The sequence below is a fragment of the Heteronotia binoei genome, chromosome 6, assembly GCF_032191835.1.
Source record: "Heteronotia binoei isolate CCM8104 ecotype False Entrance Well chromosome 6, APGP_CSIRO_Hbin_v1, whole genome shotgun sequence".
In the NCBI taxonomy this organism is placed as follows: Eukaryota; Metazoa; Chordata; class Lepidosauria; order Squamata; family Gekkonidae; genus Heteronotia; species Heteronotia binoei.
The window spans coordinates 65439784-65459240 of record NC_083228.1 but is presented as its reverse complement, the minus strand read 5'-3'; the positions used below and the strand labels follow the sequence as shown (position 1 = coordinate 65459240).

The 19457-nt window shown below is 38.7% G+C and overlaps 1 protein-coding gene across 4 annotated transcripts in view; it reads left to right on the top strand.

Moving 5' to 3' along the window:
- Positions 1-19457, top strand: part of VTI1A (vesicle transport through interaction with t-SNAREs 1A) — a 421333-nt gene that overhangs the window by 57449 nt on the left and 344427 nt on the right. For 2 of the 4 annotated variants that reach the window (XM_060241684.1, XM_060241686.1), the window contains exons 4-5: positions 13823-13900; positions 18934-18954. In XM_060241684.1, the coding sequence (XP_060097667.1) occupies positions 13823-13900; positions 18934-18954 (99 nt within the window). The remainder of the gene's footprint in view (positions 1-13822; positions 13901-18933; positions 18955-19457) is intronic. The other 2 variants (XM_060241685.1, XM_060241687.1) reach the window with 1 other exon arrangement.

The following is a 19457-nucleotide window of genomic DNA, read 5'->3' as shown; positions in this document are numbered from 1 at the left end:
AGGCTTTTCCTGCTTCCAATTTAATTTCCAAATATTTTATTAAGTCTACAATATTTCCAGGTTGCTGTTCAGTTTAGCTTACCTGTGCTTCCAATCCAAAAAACTGAATGAGTGTAGATCCTAGATGTTACAAGAGTTATTTCACATTCTTAGGAATCATTCCATTTGCTCTCACTTATATCACCCCTCCAGCCTCAGTTTCATGTGTCAGCATATCAGAGTACAGTGGTGTTCATGTGTCTTAAGTCACACCACTTCAGGTCTCAGAACCAAAGTCACATGCAATACAAATTCAGGGTTCTGGCATTAAACCAGTACATTGTTGCGTTATGTATGCTAAGTTTGGACTAATTTCTATACGTTTTCACAAATGAACATAAGCATATTGAATAACTTAAGACAAGAGATAAATTGTCCCAAAGAATAGATGAACACTTAGGGTGAGGTACAAAATAAAGATCAGTTCTTGGGTTTAACTTGATAGGAATAAAAAATAGCTCTTCATCGTCTTTCAAGAAGCTATAAAGTGCCATATCTCCAGAATGGACACATATTTTGGTATGTTAGCTACTGATTTGACACAGCGTGTACCCATTAGATCTATTGTAACAATGCTAGCATGCTGCCTGGTTTGAAGCAAAGAAGGTGAGAACTTGCTTCTCCTTCCGTATGCTTCGAATTGTAATTGTGAACATTAAATTACAAACAACCGCCTCAATCCCCCTCAGACAAACAACCCTTCAAAAAAACCCTCTAAGCATTTATTTTCAAATGAAGAAAGACAAAGAGAGAAATCTTAGCAGTGTGTTAACTATTATTTATTTCAAACATTTCTATGCCACCTTTCCACCCAAATATGGCCCCTAAAGTGGTGAATATCAAAACGGTTCATCATTAAAGCATCTGAGACATTAAAAGAGCATCTAAAATAAAGTGTATATAACACAATTAAAATGTAATGAAACATATAACTGCAAGCACAGATGACACAACCATGGGGGAGAGCTAATAACAATTAGTGGGAGAACACCAAACCAAACAAAAAAACTTAATCCTCTTGGGTAATTCAATGATAGAGACAGTCACACTTCCTAGGGATGGAATTCCTGAGTGTCAGCAGTATGACCAAGAAGGTAGTTTCTCAGGTTGCTACTAGGGATTTACCTAAGCTGAAATATCAGTATCAGTATTTTTCAGGTATATTTTGGATTCCACAATATATCCAGGTTTTCTTGTAAAAACTGGGGAGAAAAACCCCAAGAAAATCTCAGACATAATCAGGAATTCAGGTAGATCTAAAAATGGCTGTTTATCAGACAGGTTTATGCAGTCCCTTTAAACTTCAAAAGAAATGTGTCAAACATAGGACCCACGGTCCAGAATCAGCCCGTCCAGGGCTTTTATACAGCCCCCAAACAACTGGTGCAAGGGAGGTGAAACCCAATTGTGGTTTCATCATGGCAGAACAACCTTGTCTGTACAGTCAAGCAGAACCCCTTCACTTCAGGGATAGCCAGCAGCCACATTCTCACCTCTTCACTTGACCTACAGTCCCAGGATGCTGCCCAGATGGTTGCATTTAACAGAACTGATGAACTTGATCAAGTGATACTTGATGGTATATATTGTTTTAAAATAATTGTATTTAATTGTGTTAACTATTGTCTTACATATTAATGTATTTACTTATCTATTATAATGGCTTAGAATTTATGATGTGATCTGCTCTGAGCACATTCATGGGGAGTGCAGGATATCAGTCTAAATAATAAATATATCGTTCTTAAGCAAGGCAACTGAACGAGTTGTGACTGGGCAACTTCAGGGATTCCTGAATGAAGCTGATTGTTTGGATCTGTTTCAGTCTGGTTTCAGTACTGCTTATGGGACTGAAATGGCCTTGGTTGCCCTGGAGGATGACCTCTGCTGGGAGATGGACACAGGAGTGTAACTTTTGGTACCATCAATCATAGTATCCTTCTAGATCATCTTTCAGGGTAGGAACCAGGAGGTACTGTTTTGTGGCTCTTTCTGTGTGGGAAATATCTTGCCACTGTGACGCAAGCCCTGGTAACATCTAAATTAGCACTCTATACCAGGCTGCCCTTGTGGACTGTCTGAAAGCTTTTGTTGGTACAGAGTGCTGCAGCCAGAATACTGACTGAAGTGGCCATCTGCACTGGCTCCTAATCTGCTGCCAAGCCCAGTTCAAGGTGCAAGTATTGACTAAAGTTCTATATGACTTGGGGCCAGCATACCCAAAGGACTGCCTACTACCATGCGAACCTTCCTGTCCTTCAGAGGTTGTGCTTTTGGTGCTGTTTCCATCTGTGACTAGATGGGTAGCGACTAGGGGTGTGCAGTTTTTTTAACCGGTATTTTTCAGTTCGGGTCCATGGCACTTCCAAAAATTTAATGATTCCCCAAAAATCCCAGATCTGAATACTGGCATGATACTTGGGATCTGGGATTTTTCATAAATCCTGGAAGTTTTTGGATCCAATAGACTAGAAAATGCTGGTAAAAAAAACAAACTAACAGTCCAATCATGGGGCTAGCTGGACTTCTCCTGCAGCATGGTTTAAGGCAGTGCAGAGCTGTGTCAGTGGGGATCAATCGACTCCCTGTGGGCACAGTCAATCCTCGCTGGGCAGCTCTCTCCTGCCCACCCAGTGTAAACTGGGCAGTATGAGAAGGCAGTGCAAAGCTGCACCTTCAGGAAGCTCTCACCTCCCCACCAACCCAGCTGATTTTGGTCTGGCTTCTCTTGCATCGGTTTAAACTCGGCTACAAGAGATCTAAGCCACAACTGAGAGGACAGGGAGATCTCAGCTCCCCACCATCCTGACTGATCCTCAGAGTGGCCTCTGCAATCGCTTTAAAGCAAAGGTGTCAAACTCATATGTTCTGAGGGCCAGATCTGACATAAATGTCACTTTGCTGGGCCAGATCATAGAATCATAGAGTTGGAAGGTACCTCTGGGGTCATCTAGTCCCAACCCCCTGATCATGTGTGTGCCATAAAACATAATGCCAGGTGCCGGAGATATAAACTTTATAAAGGACAGCAGCTAGTAAGCTTAAGGTTGGTATGTCCTCATTACAAGGCCCTGTAGGCTGGGAGGGGAGTGCAGAGGAAAACCCAAATGGCCAGACTGAAGAGCCAGCAATGCAGAGCTGGGCAGATGCTCCCATGTTGACTAGAGGGGGCAAACCCCTTTCAGCTTGCTTCTTCTGACAGTGTTGAGAGCCCAGGTGCCACGGTAAAATGCAAAGCAGTGAGCATTGCAAAGACACCTCTGACCCTAAACCACCGTGGAAGGGGACTGGAAAGACAAAATGAACTAACCCTCCAACCTACAGAGGCAGGGAAGCAGCAGCTCAGATCCATGGCCATGTGCACAGTGGGACCCAGGCCAAGCAAAGCAGAAGACCATAAGATCATCTGATGTGGGAACAGGCACTGCATGCAGAATGCCATTCATGTGGCAGAGGCCTCAGACCACCTAACAACCAGTATAACTAAAGATTCCCACTCCCAAGGTGGCAATCAACTATGACTAAAGGCTGCTGGACGGTCCATGGATGAGGGAGGCCTGGCTGCCAAGTCATGTTCTTGGTAGTAGGACTAGCCCTCTGATCTGTGGAAGAAACTGTCAAAGAATGCCCCCCATGGGCCAAAGCACAGCTTCTGCATTGGGGAGGCACAAATACAGTATTGGAGCTGGCTGCCAGCAGGTCCCAACAAAGGATCATCTGACCCAAGTGCAAATGCTGATCCCTGCAGTTCTGATCCCCAGAGCTGTAGGCAAAGTGAAGAGCATGGCTGCTGTGGCTAGTGAGGCTATCCTTGAAGTGAAGGGGTCTGTCTGACTGTAAAGACAAGGTTATGCCGCCATACTGAAGCCACAGTTGGAGTGGCTCTGCCTCCCAAGTAGCCACCTGTTCCCTCCCTTGCACCAGATGCTTGGGGGATGTATAAGAGCCTTGGACAGGCTGTTTCTGGCCCCTGGGCCTTATGTTTGATACCCCTGCGTAGCATGTGATCAAATTGGCTGAGATCTGAACTAAGGATCTGAACTTTGCGCCCCCTTGCCCAGATTGCCCGGAGGTTTGGGCTGGGTTGTCATCAATATGCAGATGACACCCAGCTCTATCTGCTAATGGACGGCCGGCCTGGCTGCGCCCCAGGGAATCTGGATCAGGCATTGTAGGCTGTGGCAACGTGGCTTAGGCTGAGTGGGTTGAAGCTGAACCTGACGAAGACAGAGGTCCTTTGTGTGGGCCGCGGCGCTCTGGGGAGGGAAATACCTCTCCCAGTTTTCGACGGTGCGCTGCTGAAAGCGGCGCACCAAGTCAAGAGCCTGGGAGTCCTACTGGAGCCTTCATTATCAATGGAGGCCCAGATAGCAGCCATTGCCAAGTCAGCGTTTTTTCATCTGAAGCGGGCAAGGCAGTTGGCCCCTTTCCTAGAGCGTTGGGACCTTGCAACAGTGATTCATGCGACGGTCACCTCAAGACTGGACTACTGTAATGCCCTCTACATGGGGCTGCCTTTGTACCGAACCCGGAAGCTGCAGCTAGTGCAGAACGCGGTGGCTAGGCTGTTGCTAGGACTCCCGAAATGGGAGCACATAAAGCCAGGGCTGCGCGAACTGCACTGGCTGCCAGTTACATACCGGGTTCGCTACAAAGTGCTGGTTATTACCTTTAAAGCCCTATATGGCTGAGGATCTGCCTACCTGAGGGACCTTCTTTCCCCATACGAACCCCAGAGAGCACTGAGGTCAGCAGGGAAGAACAAGCTGACTATCCCTGGGCCAAAAGAGGCCAAACTGCAGAACACCCGTGCACGGGCCTTTTCCATCGCAGCTCCATGCCTATGGAACCAGCTCCCGGAAGAGGTGCGGGCCCTGCGGAGTCTTGACCAATTCCGCAGGGCCTGCAAGACCATCCTTTTTAGGTCGGCTTTTACAGACTGCTGATTTATGATCACTAAACAAATGGATCCACCAAAATGACTTTGCCCAGGGATCCTCGCTATCACGTAAACTGACAGACGTAGCGCCAGGAACATCACTGTTACTGTCAAATTATGTCAAAAGTAAATTTAGAATTGTTTTTGGATAATGTTGATTTTAAAGTTTGGTATATTTATTGTATTGTATATTTTATGGATGTTGTTAGCCGCCCTGAGCCTGCTTAGGTGGGGAGGGCGGGATATAAATAAAATTTTATTATTATTATTAAGGTGAGAAAATGTTCAGTTTGTGCATAAAGATATTTAAACTTTCCTCTAAGATCCAAAGTACACATTACATTTTACATGTTTGCCATGGGGACTTGCAGCCGTATGACAGCTGTGAATTTCCTGTGGCAACTCAATTTAGAAGAACTGCTGGGGATTGATTCTGATTTGGAACAAAGCATGGGCATGAAGAGTTCATGCTCTCAGTTCCCATGCCATTTTCCTGGCATAAAATGCACCTGAGGTAGTGTATGTTGGGAAAATGGTCGTGGTGGAACCCTTCCTATCCCCTCAATGCAGCCCTGATCAGAATTGGGTCCCTGACATACTTCTGAATTGAATTGGGAACTCACAACTGAGTTCCCAATCTATAGGGAACTCACAACTGAGTTCCCAATCTATAGGGAACTCATAACTGCCACCCTCTGCAAGTCTCCACTGGAACCACATATTAAATGTAACATGTAGTCTGGCCCTCGGTGTTAGTCACCTGCCCTCCACAAAAAAATCCTCTTATAAGAGCCCTTTTTACAAGTTACAGTGGACACACATAAAAGGACATAAAGATCTCCTTGATGACACTTCAGAATAAAATAGAATAGATTCATATATATGGCATAGCAGCCTGCTTCACTGTTAGATGTTGGATGAATCAAACATCATTCATTACTTGCTGGTTCTAAGGGTTTTGAGAGAGAATAACAGGGATAAAGCTTGGAGTGTATGTTCCTCACAGTTAGAACACCTTGAACCAGAGTTTGGCACGTAGCAACCAGAAGGCTCTCATTTATTTACCTGGTACAAACAGAAGACTTAGGCTTCTATTATTTATATCTCACCTGTCTAGACTAGAGGGTTACTTGCTGGCAACAGGGTATAATGTTGGAAGTCCCTGTTCCTTTTTTGAATGGGGAAAAATACTCAGGCTCCAAAATGCAACTTCCAGGTCAAGCAGTAGGCAATTGGGATGTGCATTTGGAACACTAGCTGGTTTAACTGACTGTTATCCACTCAGTTCCACTCAACTTAAAAGCTCTCAAAAACCTCTTCAGGTTTTTCTCAATGTTAAGGAGAAAAATCCACACAGACCCATATGAAGATGTCAGCTAACAGCAGTCCCATCCTTCTTTCCTTCTCAGCTAGCCTCTGGCCTTCAGTGTTTTTACAGGTGCTAATCAGTTTATGCTAACCTTTCTGGCATACCATAGGAGGTGCAGGAGTCCTACACCATCTACCCGCTGTAGTTACCCTTGACTTCTGAAGTCAGTTTTACTTTGGATGAACTGTATTTTGGAGACCAGTTGTAATTCTGGGAGAACTCCAGACCCCATCTTGAGGTTGGTTACCTTGCCTGCCACACAGCATTGTCCTTGACTGTCACATTCTGTTTTCCTATAGGGTCATTGATTGGTAGAGGTGGGGCGTGTAACTGTGTGGGTATCTTCTTATCTCTGCTGTTTGCAGCATCACTTTCTCAATTTCTACTGGTTCTTCAATAGAGCCTACAAGTAAAGTTAAACATGGGCTGGAAGAAATGTGCTGAAATGAATAAACTTAGTGCAGGGTTTAGCATTTCTTTCCATTTAAAAATGGATTGCACCTCCTGCCTGCATCAGGATCCTAATGGTGGGGGAATATGGTTGGAAAGCCTCAGCACCAAACCTGTGTGTGCGCATTCTGCAAGGGAGAACTGTAATGGCCTGTATGCATGCTTTCTGCCTGCAGTTTTGTAGGGAGGATCCCTTAGATGAAGATTACAGCCTTTTTCTAAATTTGATAGAAGAAAAAGATTAGAGGCAGAAACGTGTTGTGCATTTCATTACCTCAAGAAAAATGATGCTTTCTCCTATTTACATGAAACTTGAGTGACAGAATTCGTTGGGTCTGAGATACAATCCCTGGGAATTTTGTCTCATTTGAGTAGTGTTGTTGACAGAAAAGTGATTAGATAGGAAAGTTTTTTCCTGTTGAAACCAATGGAAATGGCTATCGTATTTAATCAGAATTCAGGTATTCTGTTATGATGTTAAAGAGTCCAAATTCAATTATTAGCTAATAACCCAAATATGTACCTGAATAACATTTCTGCACACACCCCACAGACAATATGATAAAGTACTAACAAGCACCTAAACAGAATTACTTGTTGTTTCATCACTGACATAATACCTTGCTTTGCAGTGTTCATACAGAGTAATGCTGGGTATGTCATCTGTATTCTGTAAAGCAATGATTAAGTAAGTTGATTGGCTTTTCCTACCTGCTTTGACATGGAATTTTTTAGGAATCTGAAATTGTAGTAAAAAGGTTCCATAATTAAAATTAATTAATTATGGCAATACCATAAAGCTTTTTAATAAATCAATCCCTTAGAATTGCGTTAAATACTTCTAAAAATATTGTTGAGATAGTGCAGAATTTTTTAAAAATACTGTTCTTCTGAAACATATCCTTTTTCTGTCAGGATACTAATTTGGTTAGTAATTGTTTGAATTAAGCATTTAAAAATACATATAAGTTGAGAAGCCGTACAAATGTATTATTCTTCATTTATATGGCTGGCTGCTGAAAATACTGTTAATTGAACTACGTAAACTGGTCAATGTTTTGCCATCTTAAAGTATGATAAGTTCAAAATGTCAATGAGTAATTTAAAGTGTAGAATATAGAAAATTATGCCAAAATGGCACAGAATTGAGCTAGCCTGAATTCTGTTGTACAGATGTTGGTGACATAATTTTGGGTACCTTTCCCCATCTACATCTCATTTGGTTACTATGTGAGATTGTTTATGTGCTGAAAGATTGTTTCTCTTCCCATTGCTCTTTCCATATTTATGTTGTTGATGTGGCTGTATAGGTAGGGATTTAACAAAATATCCTGTCTTCCAGGTGTGGGAAGGAGCTGGTTGTATTGTATTACCACATCATTGCTTAATTCATACACAACATAGCTTAACACATGGAAAGAATTATAAATCTATTTACCATATGGCTGGTCTGATAATAACATTGTATTAAATTCCCAGGTAAAGCAATTTAACCAATTCCTTTGCCATGTGTAGGCCTTGGAAATTTACTTGTTATAAGATTTAGTAATAAACTAACTTCACTGTTATACGCATATTAGTAGTTTAGTAGAATTCTTATAGTAGTGGCTACATATACTCTGTTTCATATGTAGAATTACACACAGGGGTGGTGCAGCAGATCACAGTTCTTAATTAGTTTAAGATGAATTAATTCATTTCATTTCTAATTTAGCTGTGTTTGCCTGTGAATATATTCAGTTCAGTTGGGAAATGTTAAGACTTGGGTCAAGCAGAAGATTGTTTAAAGCCAAATTGCCAGACAGAACTGAGCAAGTGTATCTGTTTGAAAAAAAGCTTTAAGAGAATCAGTATGCAAAAATCCTGCTCCTATAGCAAGCGAGGTCTGCCTGGATCAAATTGTTCCTTGATGTAAGATCTGGGTATTGTGGTACATTTAAAGCAGCTAGTTTGCTGTTTTTGTGTGGGCTTTCAAGGTTATGAAGGATTATGTTGAACTTTGTGGCTTCACCATTTAGTGTTTTGAATCAGATTAGTAGGTGGAGTGATAGAGGGTTATACATAAGGAGCAAGCCTGAATATCACTAATAGGTTTCTTTCTACAGCAGGCATGTTACAGAGATTGGTCAAATTGCCACCATAGTGTTTTAATCATAGTATTTTTTTTTATTGAAACCTTAGTAAGAGGACACAGATAAATGATGGACAAATTTGTACTTGGTAAATTGTAGTCGGTATCTATCCATAAATACAGTAGTTTGACCGTAAATTAACTAGAAATCATCTTGCCTTTTTTCCATGCTGAACAAAAGACATGCATACTTATTTTCAAAACAGAGTTAAGCCCTTCTATGTGCACAGAATACCTTGCACACACGTGTAGATCTGACTGCCAGGAGAAAGAAAAACTTGTGTAGTTGACAACCCTTTGCTGGGTGAGAGCTGTATATAAGAACTCTTAAACTCCTCTTGAGTTGCCCAGAAAGGCACTGGATTACAGATTCAGTAAAGCCTCTGTCTCTTCTAGAAACATACATTTAAAGTAGCAGTAGACAGTAGTAACTGACAACTAAGACTAAAAATGTTGACAATTTCTTGATTTGCCTGGTTAGCTTATGTATAGAAGTCATTAACTATTTATAAAATGCATTATGAATTGGGTTCCTTCAGACTGTAGCAATATGTGTGACATTTTCCAGCACAAACTATCACACTTGCATTTCACTGCTGTACAAATTTATATCCAATATAAAATGATGAAGTTAAGATCATAAATTATCTTTATAACTGTTGCACTAAATTATCTTTTCCTGCATTCACTAATGATGATCAGCTCCATTTAGAGAGCTAGTAAGATTATTGTGTGGTTATTATTTTAAAGACAAAGGAGAGTGCTGTATTGATATTTTTGATAAATTCTAAGAGAACAAATGGGCACTTTAGTTCAAAAGCTTAGTCTTTTATGTGATCAGTTCATTTTGGGATGAAATTGTGATCAAAAGTACTATCAAATTATTTATTGATGACTATGGTAGAGTTGGCCTTAATTGTAGTCAAAGGGGCTAGTTAGTCTGTTGAGCTTTTTTTTAAGAGCTGAGCGAGATCATGGTAATAAAGGACCATGGGAATGAATGTTAGCTGTGCTGTTGATGTTGTACAATATTTATATTATACTGAGTTAAATCTATAGCAAAAAGATAAGATAAAATATAGATCTCAGTCGTAATGAAGTGAAGAGATTTTTATTTAGATAGGTGCTTCATTGTAGACCTAGCATTAGGTTCTAGGGCTGCATCTCACTGGATTCTGTTAATTCATGGAGCTAGAACTGCTTGTGGCTGATGGTATGCATTACTATAGTATGATTATGAAATCAACATGTAGCAGAAAAGATATTTAAAATTTAGGGATATACTAGGATTGTCAGCCACATGTTGGGAAATTCCTGAAGATTTGGTGGTGGAACCTGGGAAGGGTCTTGTTGGGTATAGTGCCATACAGTACCTTCCAAAGCAGCCATTTCCTCCAGAGGAACTAAACTCTGTTGTTTGGCGATCAGTTCCAATTTCCAGGGCCCCACCTGGAAGTTGGCATCCCTAGATTCTACAGATTTGGACTCTGATAAGCACAACTTATTTTGGGTTTCTACCATGTCTTCTAATATACACAGAAAGCTTGAAGAAGAAGTGGTAATTCTCTTTTCAGTTTGTGCAAGACTTTGGATAAAGGGACAAGCAGAATGAGTCTTTTATGCTTCCACCTTTCCAAAATCTAGAGAAGCTAATGCAGTCCTTCCCTGAAGACCCAGGGTAGGACAGGTCTTTCATCAAGAAAAAATTTCAACATCATTTTTGGTATTTCCCATTCACAGCAGTAAAGACTCCTTCCCCTTATCTTCTAGGAGGATTTGGGATTTTTGTCTTGGGCATCTGGCAATGGATTGTTGCAACTGGCAACTGGATTCATGGACCAGTCAAACTACAAAGCCTATATCAAATGTATATAATTTACCCATTCACAGACCTGGAAATTTTTTTTGGTTCTCTAAGTACAAGGGTCACAATTCCTATTCCTTCTAACGAGCCAGCTGACATTATTTAAAAGCCTGACTATCACATTCATCACATCAGAAGTAACCACATGGATATAAGGCTTTCACTGTTAAAGATGTCTGCATGTTCTTCAGAGGTATAGTGAAAAGTCTTATAGAGGTTGTAGTAGAACTAGAACCACTGTACAAATTTTATCACCCCCTCCCCCTTAAAATATTATGGATAAATAGCCACAGGTGGAGAGGTAAGTAGATAAGTGGCTTCTGCTGTCCTGTGTGTTTGCCTTTAATCTTTGCCAGCTTCTTCTGATAGATGCTAGTTGAGTTTCAGAATTCTTGTTAGGCAAAGCCTGGCTAACACAGCAGCACCAAAGACCCTCCCCAGAGGTATGGATGTTTGTGCTGCAGGACTGAAGCATGTCTGTCTGGATGACTGAGTAGTGCTTGATGTACCTTAAAGAGTGAACATACAGCTAGAACATCAAACATATATGGCTTAAAGAGTTGTGTAACACTTGGCAAACTTATGGGCAATATGTTTTATTCTGAAGTCAGAATGGTTGCCCATCTTTTAAAGCACAAACTCCATGAGCAGGAAGAACTATTTGACCATGTATGGTAAACTCCTAGACTGTGATTGTAGTGACAAATAGAACAAAAAGATTGAATCATGTGTTGACATACGTTTGTAACTTCCTTCCTTGTCTGATGTATATCAAACACAAAATAGGATATCGTAATTGAGCAATCTATGCCAATTTGTTGGCTTTTTGGTGAAAAAAGCAAAAAACAAAACCCATCTCCATATGATATTCTTGCATACTGCAGAGTGTTTTAGTCCCCCATAGTGATGAAATGAATAATTTAAACAGGCAGCTCTGATACTAGAGCCTCTTTAAAGGTTCCCATTTCCTTTAATGCTGTACAGACTACTTTTACTTGGTTAATGTGAAACTGCTGTGTCTGAGATATCCAAATAGTGGGGGGAAAAGACTGGAAACATGGTGTCCATTATTATCACTGTAGCTGCACATATCTATTGAGAACTAGTAGCTGTATCACTTTAATAGCCATAGATGGCACAAACTATCACTAGGACTTTAAAAAGAGGTCTAAAGGAGCTGGAAGTTTCTTGGATAATCGAAGTGAGGTCTTTTCTGGCTCATTTGGCATTCTACTTATAATTGTCAGTAAATGTACGGTGTGATGACTCCATTGAATGTTGTGATAGCAGAATAAAAGTTACTATATTATCTGTTAAAGGCAGAAGTTTACATTTCAGGTTAGAATTTCAACCTGCATCCATTTTCGGAGAGAGAGACAGCGCAAAATACAAAATATAATCCTGTGCAGTATTCCTCTTGAAGACTGCCGTTTCAGAATGAAAATTTCTATGCATCTTCAGGACAAAATTATGTATTTCATATTGGGGGAATGCATAGAGCCAAGGGGAAAGGTATAAACGACTGGGGAATGTCCCTTTTACCCTCCAGTATTCCCTTCCAGTATGGTACAAATTGTCAGGGCTTGATCAGTCCATTTTCCTTTATCTGGCATTCACCAGCCCCCAATTCCATGGCTCTTGGACAAGGATCATGCATTGGGGAGTGTATGTTTAATTTGCAAACTAATATTTGTTCCTTGCCTATTTGGGAAATTCCCTTTTCTATGGGGCAATGGTGCTGATACAGTGTCCTACTGATGGGCACTGGAACATCAAGCTTGTTATCAGAGGGAATGATGCTGTGTACACCCAGACTTTAATACAGACCCATTTTCAAGGTCAAGAACAAGCAAGCACTCTCAACTGTGTTTAGCTAGCATAATTTAGATTAAGTAGTTTCTTTCCCAGTGCTGTCCCCTGTTTAAGTCTTAATTGGTGCACCTAAGAAGTAGATTTCAGAAATATGATTACTGGATGCTAGAGGGGAAGAAATCAGAAGGCATCTGCCTTGTAGAAGCCTGCTAGGTGTCCTGCATGTTGAGCTCAGTTTTATTGAAGACCCTTGTTTTTCATGGGAAGAAAACAAAATGCATCAAATGCAATAAGAATTGTCATCTAACATGCTGTGTGTTCTGATCTACATTATAATCCCAAATTCTAAAGAAAAATTCTGGTTGCAGATGAGGAAAACATAGTGTGTCACCTCTCCCCTGAGCTGCGAATTATTGAATTCTTGCAATCTACGGTAGTTCAGAAAATCACTTTGTCCTCCCCCACCTCAAATCTGGTTACAGTATATCATTTGCCTTGCAATGTTGGGGGAAGGAAGGGAAGAGCAGGTTCCAGTGTGGGATTTCACTTAACAGCTGTGTCACTGGGTGTTTTCAGACATAGCAGTGTAGAATTTAAAAACTCTGTGGCTGATGCTTGATTAAAAGTTTTATTTTTAATTTAAGGTAAAAGGCAAAGAGAACATGCAAATTCTTCCCATCTTTGACTGATTGCTTTGTTGTATTGACATTTCCAGTTCCTCTCTGTGTTTTCAACTACAAAAATTAAATGGCAATTCCTAAGTGTGGAAATTTAATTGCATGTTATAAAGTATAAACTCCATGGCCTGGTAGAGATCTAAAAGGTTCACGTAATCAGATATATCCTAAAAAAAGTAGGATTCTGTAAAATGACATGGGACTTGGGAGGGGACTCAGAGGAATAAGATAATCAAGATTTTGGGGTGGTTTCCATGGAACTTAGTAGAAGCATCACTTCTTGTATAAGCTATGGTTTGCTAGGCTAATTTTGGTTGAAGAATGTAATTTAGAAATTCTGCTAAAAGTATGTATAATTCCTTCATCATATTATACATCTTATAGATAAAGGACTCAGTAATAACTGTCTTAGAGATTTTTAAAAAATCAAATAGGTATCCATTAGAGGGCTCTCGAGGTTTTAAGATGATCAGCCTTGATAGTGATGGCTCCGGATCTTTGCTTGCTCACACTTCCCCCCCCCCTTCTTTTTGTTTTACAGAAAAGGTCACGGATTGCCTACAGTGACGAGGTGCGGAATGAGCTCCTAGGGGATGATGGGAATTCCTCGGCGATCCAGGTAGGATGCTAATCAAGAAGCCCTAGTGGGTGGCTGGAGGGTGAAGGAGGTCATTGGCACACTGGGCTTCTCAAGCTGCTCCTTAACAGCATTAGTAACAACTCATGTGGAAGTGATACTGTTTAATGCAAAGCTGGGGTCTTAATCAACTTCAAAATGTTTCTTGGAGATCTTACAATTTAACCCTTTACCTTGTGATCACTGTCTGCTATCTTAAAAAAAAATCTTTTCTTCTCTTTTTCTTTATTATTTGGTACTTAAGGAATAACTTGAAACACTGTGTTTGCTGACAAAGCCAAGGTCTTCACCTCAAACACTTGTAAAAGGAATTTAAAAAAAAGTTACATAATGCAGCTTTGATAAGAATGAAATATAATCAAATCAACACTGGCAGGCAAAACAAATTAAAATGAGCCTTCAGAATCTGACAGTTTTGCTCTATGCTTCCATGTGGGTTGTCTTCTCTAAGCCAGGTTTTCCTCCCTTGTATAAAAAAATGCAGATTATTTCAAAAAGTATACACTGTAACTAACACAGATTTTAAAGGAATGTTCAGCAATAATATACATGCTGATTAATTTTACTATGTTCATCATGTTCAGTGCATGATAATCAATGTACAGTAGAGGGTTGGGTTTTTTTACAATTAGAGAAACCATGTTTTCAAGGCTTTATATTGTTGACAACCATGCAGATATTTAAAGTTGCCTTTTTAAACATCTGTCATTGTGCCACCTTAGTTATGTTATGGGAAGTAATTCCAATTTTTTAGTATAGTCCATATTTCCTGATTTTTACAAAAATGATCTGCTGTTGTATTTGTAAGGTATCAAATCCGTGTTATAAAGTGATGTGTATGTGCTTTTGTGTGTGTCATAAATTGTATTTCATGTTAAAATAAGACAGATTCCAAGGGAAGATTCCAGCCAAAGCATTCCCATTCATTTGAAGGACAGTTCTGCTTAATTCTTCTGTTGAAATCAGTGTGTGTAATTTTGGATGAATTGTGTCCTTTATGTAATATCCTGTAATGTTAAAATGCATATTTAATTAAGGGATTTTCTTGCTTTGCAGAAGTTTGAAAAGTTTGCATCTTTAAGAGGAGTTATTTGTTTCAAGGAAAACATACAGTCAAATACCATTGATAAAGTTCAACCTTAAAAAACAGTTTTCGATTTCTGAATTCAAATTATTTTGTTCTTTTTTTAGATTACAAAGGGAGTGTTTGTGACTTCAGCCTTGAAAGCAAAGTTATGATAAATCATAGGTGAAAACAGAATTCATTACTTCAAAAAGTATTGAAGAATTTACCAGTTTTACCTCTTAAAATTGTTTTGATACTCAGTTGCCAGCAACATGTTTAGAACATGAATGCCAATAAGAGAAGAAAGGAATTGTTTGAATGATACTTTGAAATTAACATGAAGAAACTTCGCTGTGTGGCAAACTTTGTTTTTTAATGTTAAAGTTCAGATATTAACAGTAATTTTAACTGGCACTCTAATTCACAAAATGCAACATAAATCAGTGCATAATGAAAACAAGTGCTGCAAACACACACAAAATCAGTTTGGGGTTTGGGCAAACAAAGAGTATTAACAGCTTTACAGAGGCTGATATCTGAGGAGACGCTTTGTCAAGAGAACTGGGAACTTCAAAAGTTAAACAATTCTAGATCAGAACAAAATGTTTTTTGAGAATAGGAAGACAATGTGATCTCTTTGTGAAATATGTATTAATATATATCTGCCGGGAATCAGTCATCTGTATGGTTTTTCTGTGCCCAGTTGTGTTTCAGAACTGTAATGGCACAGCTTTGATAAATAGGTACATAGGATTTGTTCTCAAGTAGTTTGCCATGGACAGTCAGGCTGAAGAAGTATTATGAAATATTTGAAATTATGATGTACAGCTATTTGGATGGGGGGGCATAGTTGTGTCCTGTTGACAACATTGCCCAAGATGATTTTCATGATTTAATGACTAACATGCAAGAGTTGCTGTTCCCTCTCAACTTAAGTTGCAATGTTCTGTTTAAAACAAAAGCCTTTTTGGTGGGGTAGATAGATGGTTGTGGATTTCTTTGGAATATATTTATTTATATAATTAATTTCCTGCCATTGTGCTTATTATTTTCTCCTAATTCAAATATAGTGAAGCGTAATCAGAAGCAGCTCATTTTGAAGTACAAAAGCAGAAGATAAAAACCTGGCTGTGCTTACTTAAGTTATCCCCTGCCCCCAGCATTTATTTATTCAGAAATTTTAAACTACTAAAAGCTGGCCCTTACACAGAACAGGGTGAAATTTGTGTGTGTGTGTGTTTGTATAAAATAATCTGTGTAGGTGTACATATAGTGTTTTAAGCAGTACTCTTCTGTTTTGATGTCATCAGGTCTCTAGAAAGGCCCAAGTTCTCCACTGCTGTGATCCAGTTCTTAGTTATACCTGCATTTTCATTTGGGGATACTGTAATTTAGAAGGCTTGGGTTTTGTGGTTCAGAAAAGAAAGCCAATACAGAGTTAGTCAGATGTCTTTCACTAGCCAAAAAAAGCAAACAACTGTTTACAAATCCTAACTTTTGAAATAAATTTTTGTTATCTTTACCAAACTAGATTTGTTAGGCTAATTTGAAATAATTATTGATAACTGGAATGTCAGTTACTTATGAGAATGTCTCAAGTACAAAGTAAGCCAAGACAGCATATAAATTACCATCGAAAAACAAATATTCTTGGTGATATGGTTGCCCTAATTTTTGACAACCAAGTTCTGATAATGTGAGATTTGGAATTGCTGTGCATAAAGTGTGTTAAAACTCCAGAAACTGACCAGGGGGTGAAGTTGGTCAATTTAATTCCCCAAGATCTAAAGAAGGTCGGTATCACATCATATAGCCCTGGCAGAGCAGATCATTACCAGTCACAAATCTGTTCGTTACATGCCGAGAGTTTATAGCAAAATAAATAGACAGTCATCACAAGTTCAGAAAATTGTGTGTTCGACCCACGATAATGTGTAAAGGGCGTTTAATAGAGTTCAGCATTTATTCGTTATCTGTATGCGGGCAGAGACGGCAGTGGCGTTATCAGCTTCTTGGGGGGAAAATTCGGTAGTTTTCTGCATCATGTGACATGCCCCACAGACGTGCACATACTCTGTGTCACAGTTTTGATTCTACTCACAGCAGAAGGCTTAACCACAAGAGATTCCACTGGTTCAAACCAGCGTAAACCAGATTTTTTTTCCAGTCTACAAAGGAACAGATTACTGCTTGTATCAAATTGGAAAAAAAGAAGAATCTTTGTTTCAAAAATATGCTGATTATCATAATGTAAAACAGTGGCTACACACATTTTAATGCTGTTTGACTTTGGCAAGCTTTATATAGTAAAATTTTAAAAATAGCTGTCGTAGAATTTAATCAAGTGCCATCATTGTTAAAGGGGGAGAAATCTTTTGTTGATTTGAATGAATATCTTTCAGCCATCATTTAAAAAAGAAAATCTCCCATTACTTAGCTTCATTGCAAATCCTTTGCAGAGCTTAAATTCAGCCATGCAGCACAAACAAGATAGAACATTTTTTGTTTGGGGCCTATTGAAAAAACAAATGTGGAGCATTTTAAAACTCTCATTGACTATAGTAGAATGTCATGCCCCAAATGGTCTCCATTGCAGGAAAGTAGTTTTAAACTTTGGCCCCTAAAGTATCATAGCCAGCTAAGGAGTGATGACCTTGGGGTGGGGGGAAGATAGTGATGCAATCAACATTTAGGTCATCTGTTTTAAACAGATGTTTGTCTTTGGAGAAGAAAGTGGGGGAACAAGAAAGAAATTTATGAACAGGTGGGTTAAAGGTGGTTTTGAAGAAGTAGATATGTTTTCTTGATACCAAAACCATGGAAAAGATTGTTTTATAAAGGGATATTAATATCAGCAGCTTCCCTCCTTACTTGTTAAGTGAAACATTTCCTGATTGTTTGGTAGCACTGTGATCTTTAATTGTAGTATAAACATAAGCAAATTTACAGTACTATTTCCATTTTAATGAGAGACTTCATATCTTTAAAATATTTTCAAATGTATGTCCAGGTTTAAAAACAAGTTTCTAAAGAAGTGTATAAATTGTGAGTGACAAACTGACAATTGTCAGAAGTTGCCCTTTAATAATCAAAATAATCTGGTATCTAAGTGATAAAGCCATCTTTGCTCCTTCTTGTAATTGTCACTTTAGCTATCTTCATTCTAAACTAAGGAATTTCCAGCATAATTGACAAATAAGTCCTGCTTCTTTAAGGTTAGTAAAAGAGCAGCAACTTATAAGACTTGTGGGGAAGTATGTGCAATAATACCGAATATATAGGCAAAATGTTTGTTCAGCAAACCTGTAGGTTATAAGTTTAAACATTTTATTTTGTTGTCCATTTATTTTTAATAAGGAAACACACTAGAATTTCACTATGCTAAATTGCATAGACTTGACAGAAAATGGAAGCAGTTATGTTAAAATGAAGCTTCCAGTTTTGTCATAAAAACAATATAATCAGCACCCAATGGACATCTATTGTAGTTATTCTGATCTATTTAATAAGATTATTCTGTTGAACAAATAAAAAGGCAGGTGTCAGAACAGACTAAAAAAAAATCCTGAAAACTTGTATATACAAAATCACTTCAGCTGTACTATCTTAGAAGAGAGGAATAGTAAACTTGTTTTCCCCTTTATATTATAGACTTCTATGAAGTCATTCCCTTTATTTCATGATGGTGTCTTAGATGTGGTTTAAAAGAGAATTTCACACTATTCTCTTTGTTTAATGTGACAGTGTGAGAAAGTGATCTTTATTCGTTCAAAAAACTCTGCATGTAGTCTATGTTTAGGTTCTTTTAATGTGTTTGTCTGTGATTTTTAAATGCTAAACATGTAAACAGATAAATTGTCAATGTTAATTCTGTATCCTGTCACACAACTGATCTTTCTTTCCTGCCATTTCTTTCCTTTTTATCTTTTTTTGTGCGTTCATGTTGCAGTTGATAAAATTACGTGAAGAGGTGAGTACTTCTTTGCTTTTTGTTGTCTAGCTTTTCCTTTAAAGCTGAGTTTCCAAATCTGAAGTAGATCTTTTTGGTCACTGTTTTAGAAAAAAACCTGCACAAAGCAAATAAAATATACATTTAAAAAAAATTTCTTTCTTTCTTTTTTTCTTTCTTTCTTTCTTTCTTTCTTTCTTTCTTTCTTTCTTTCTTTCTTTCTTTCTTTCTTTCTTTCTTTCTTTCTTTCTTTCTTTCTTTCTTGGAATCTCTACATCAAACGTTTAAAATTACAATTCTTTGATAGCATAGAGGAAAGGGATAATTTAAAGGCGCTGGAAAGAAGGAAAACTACTATTTGATCTCTATTAGAATACCATGATCTAATCAGATCCTGTAATGATATCTGCATCACACAATCTTTTATGGAGTAAATACCCTTATATCTCAGTACTGTTACAGAAGGTACTACATTAGTGGGGGGAGAAAAACTCTGCTTGAAACCCTACTAGCAATACATAATA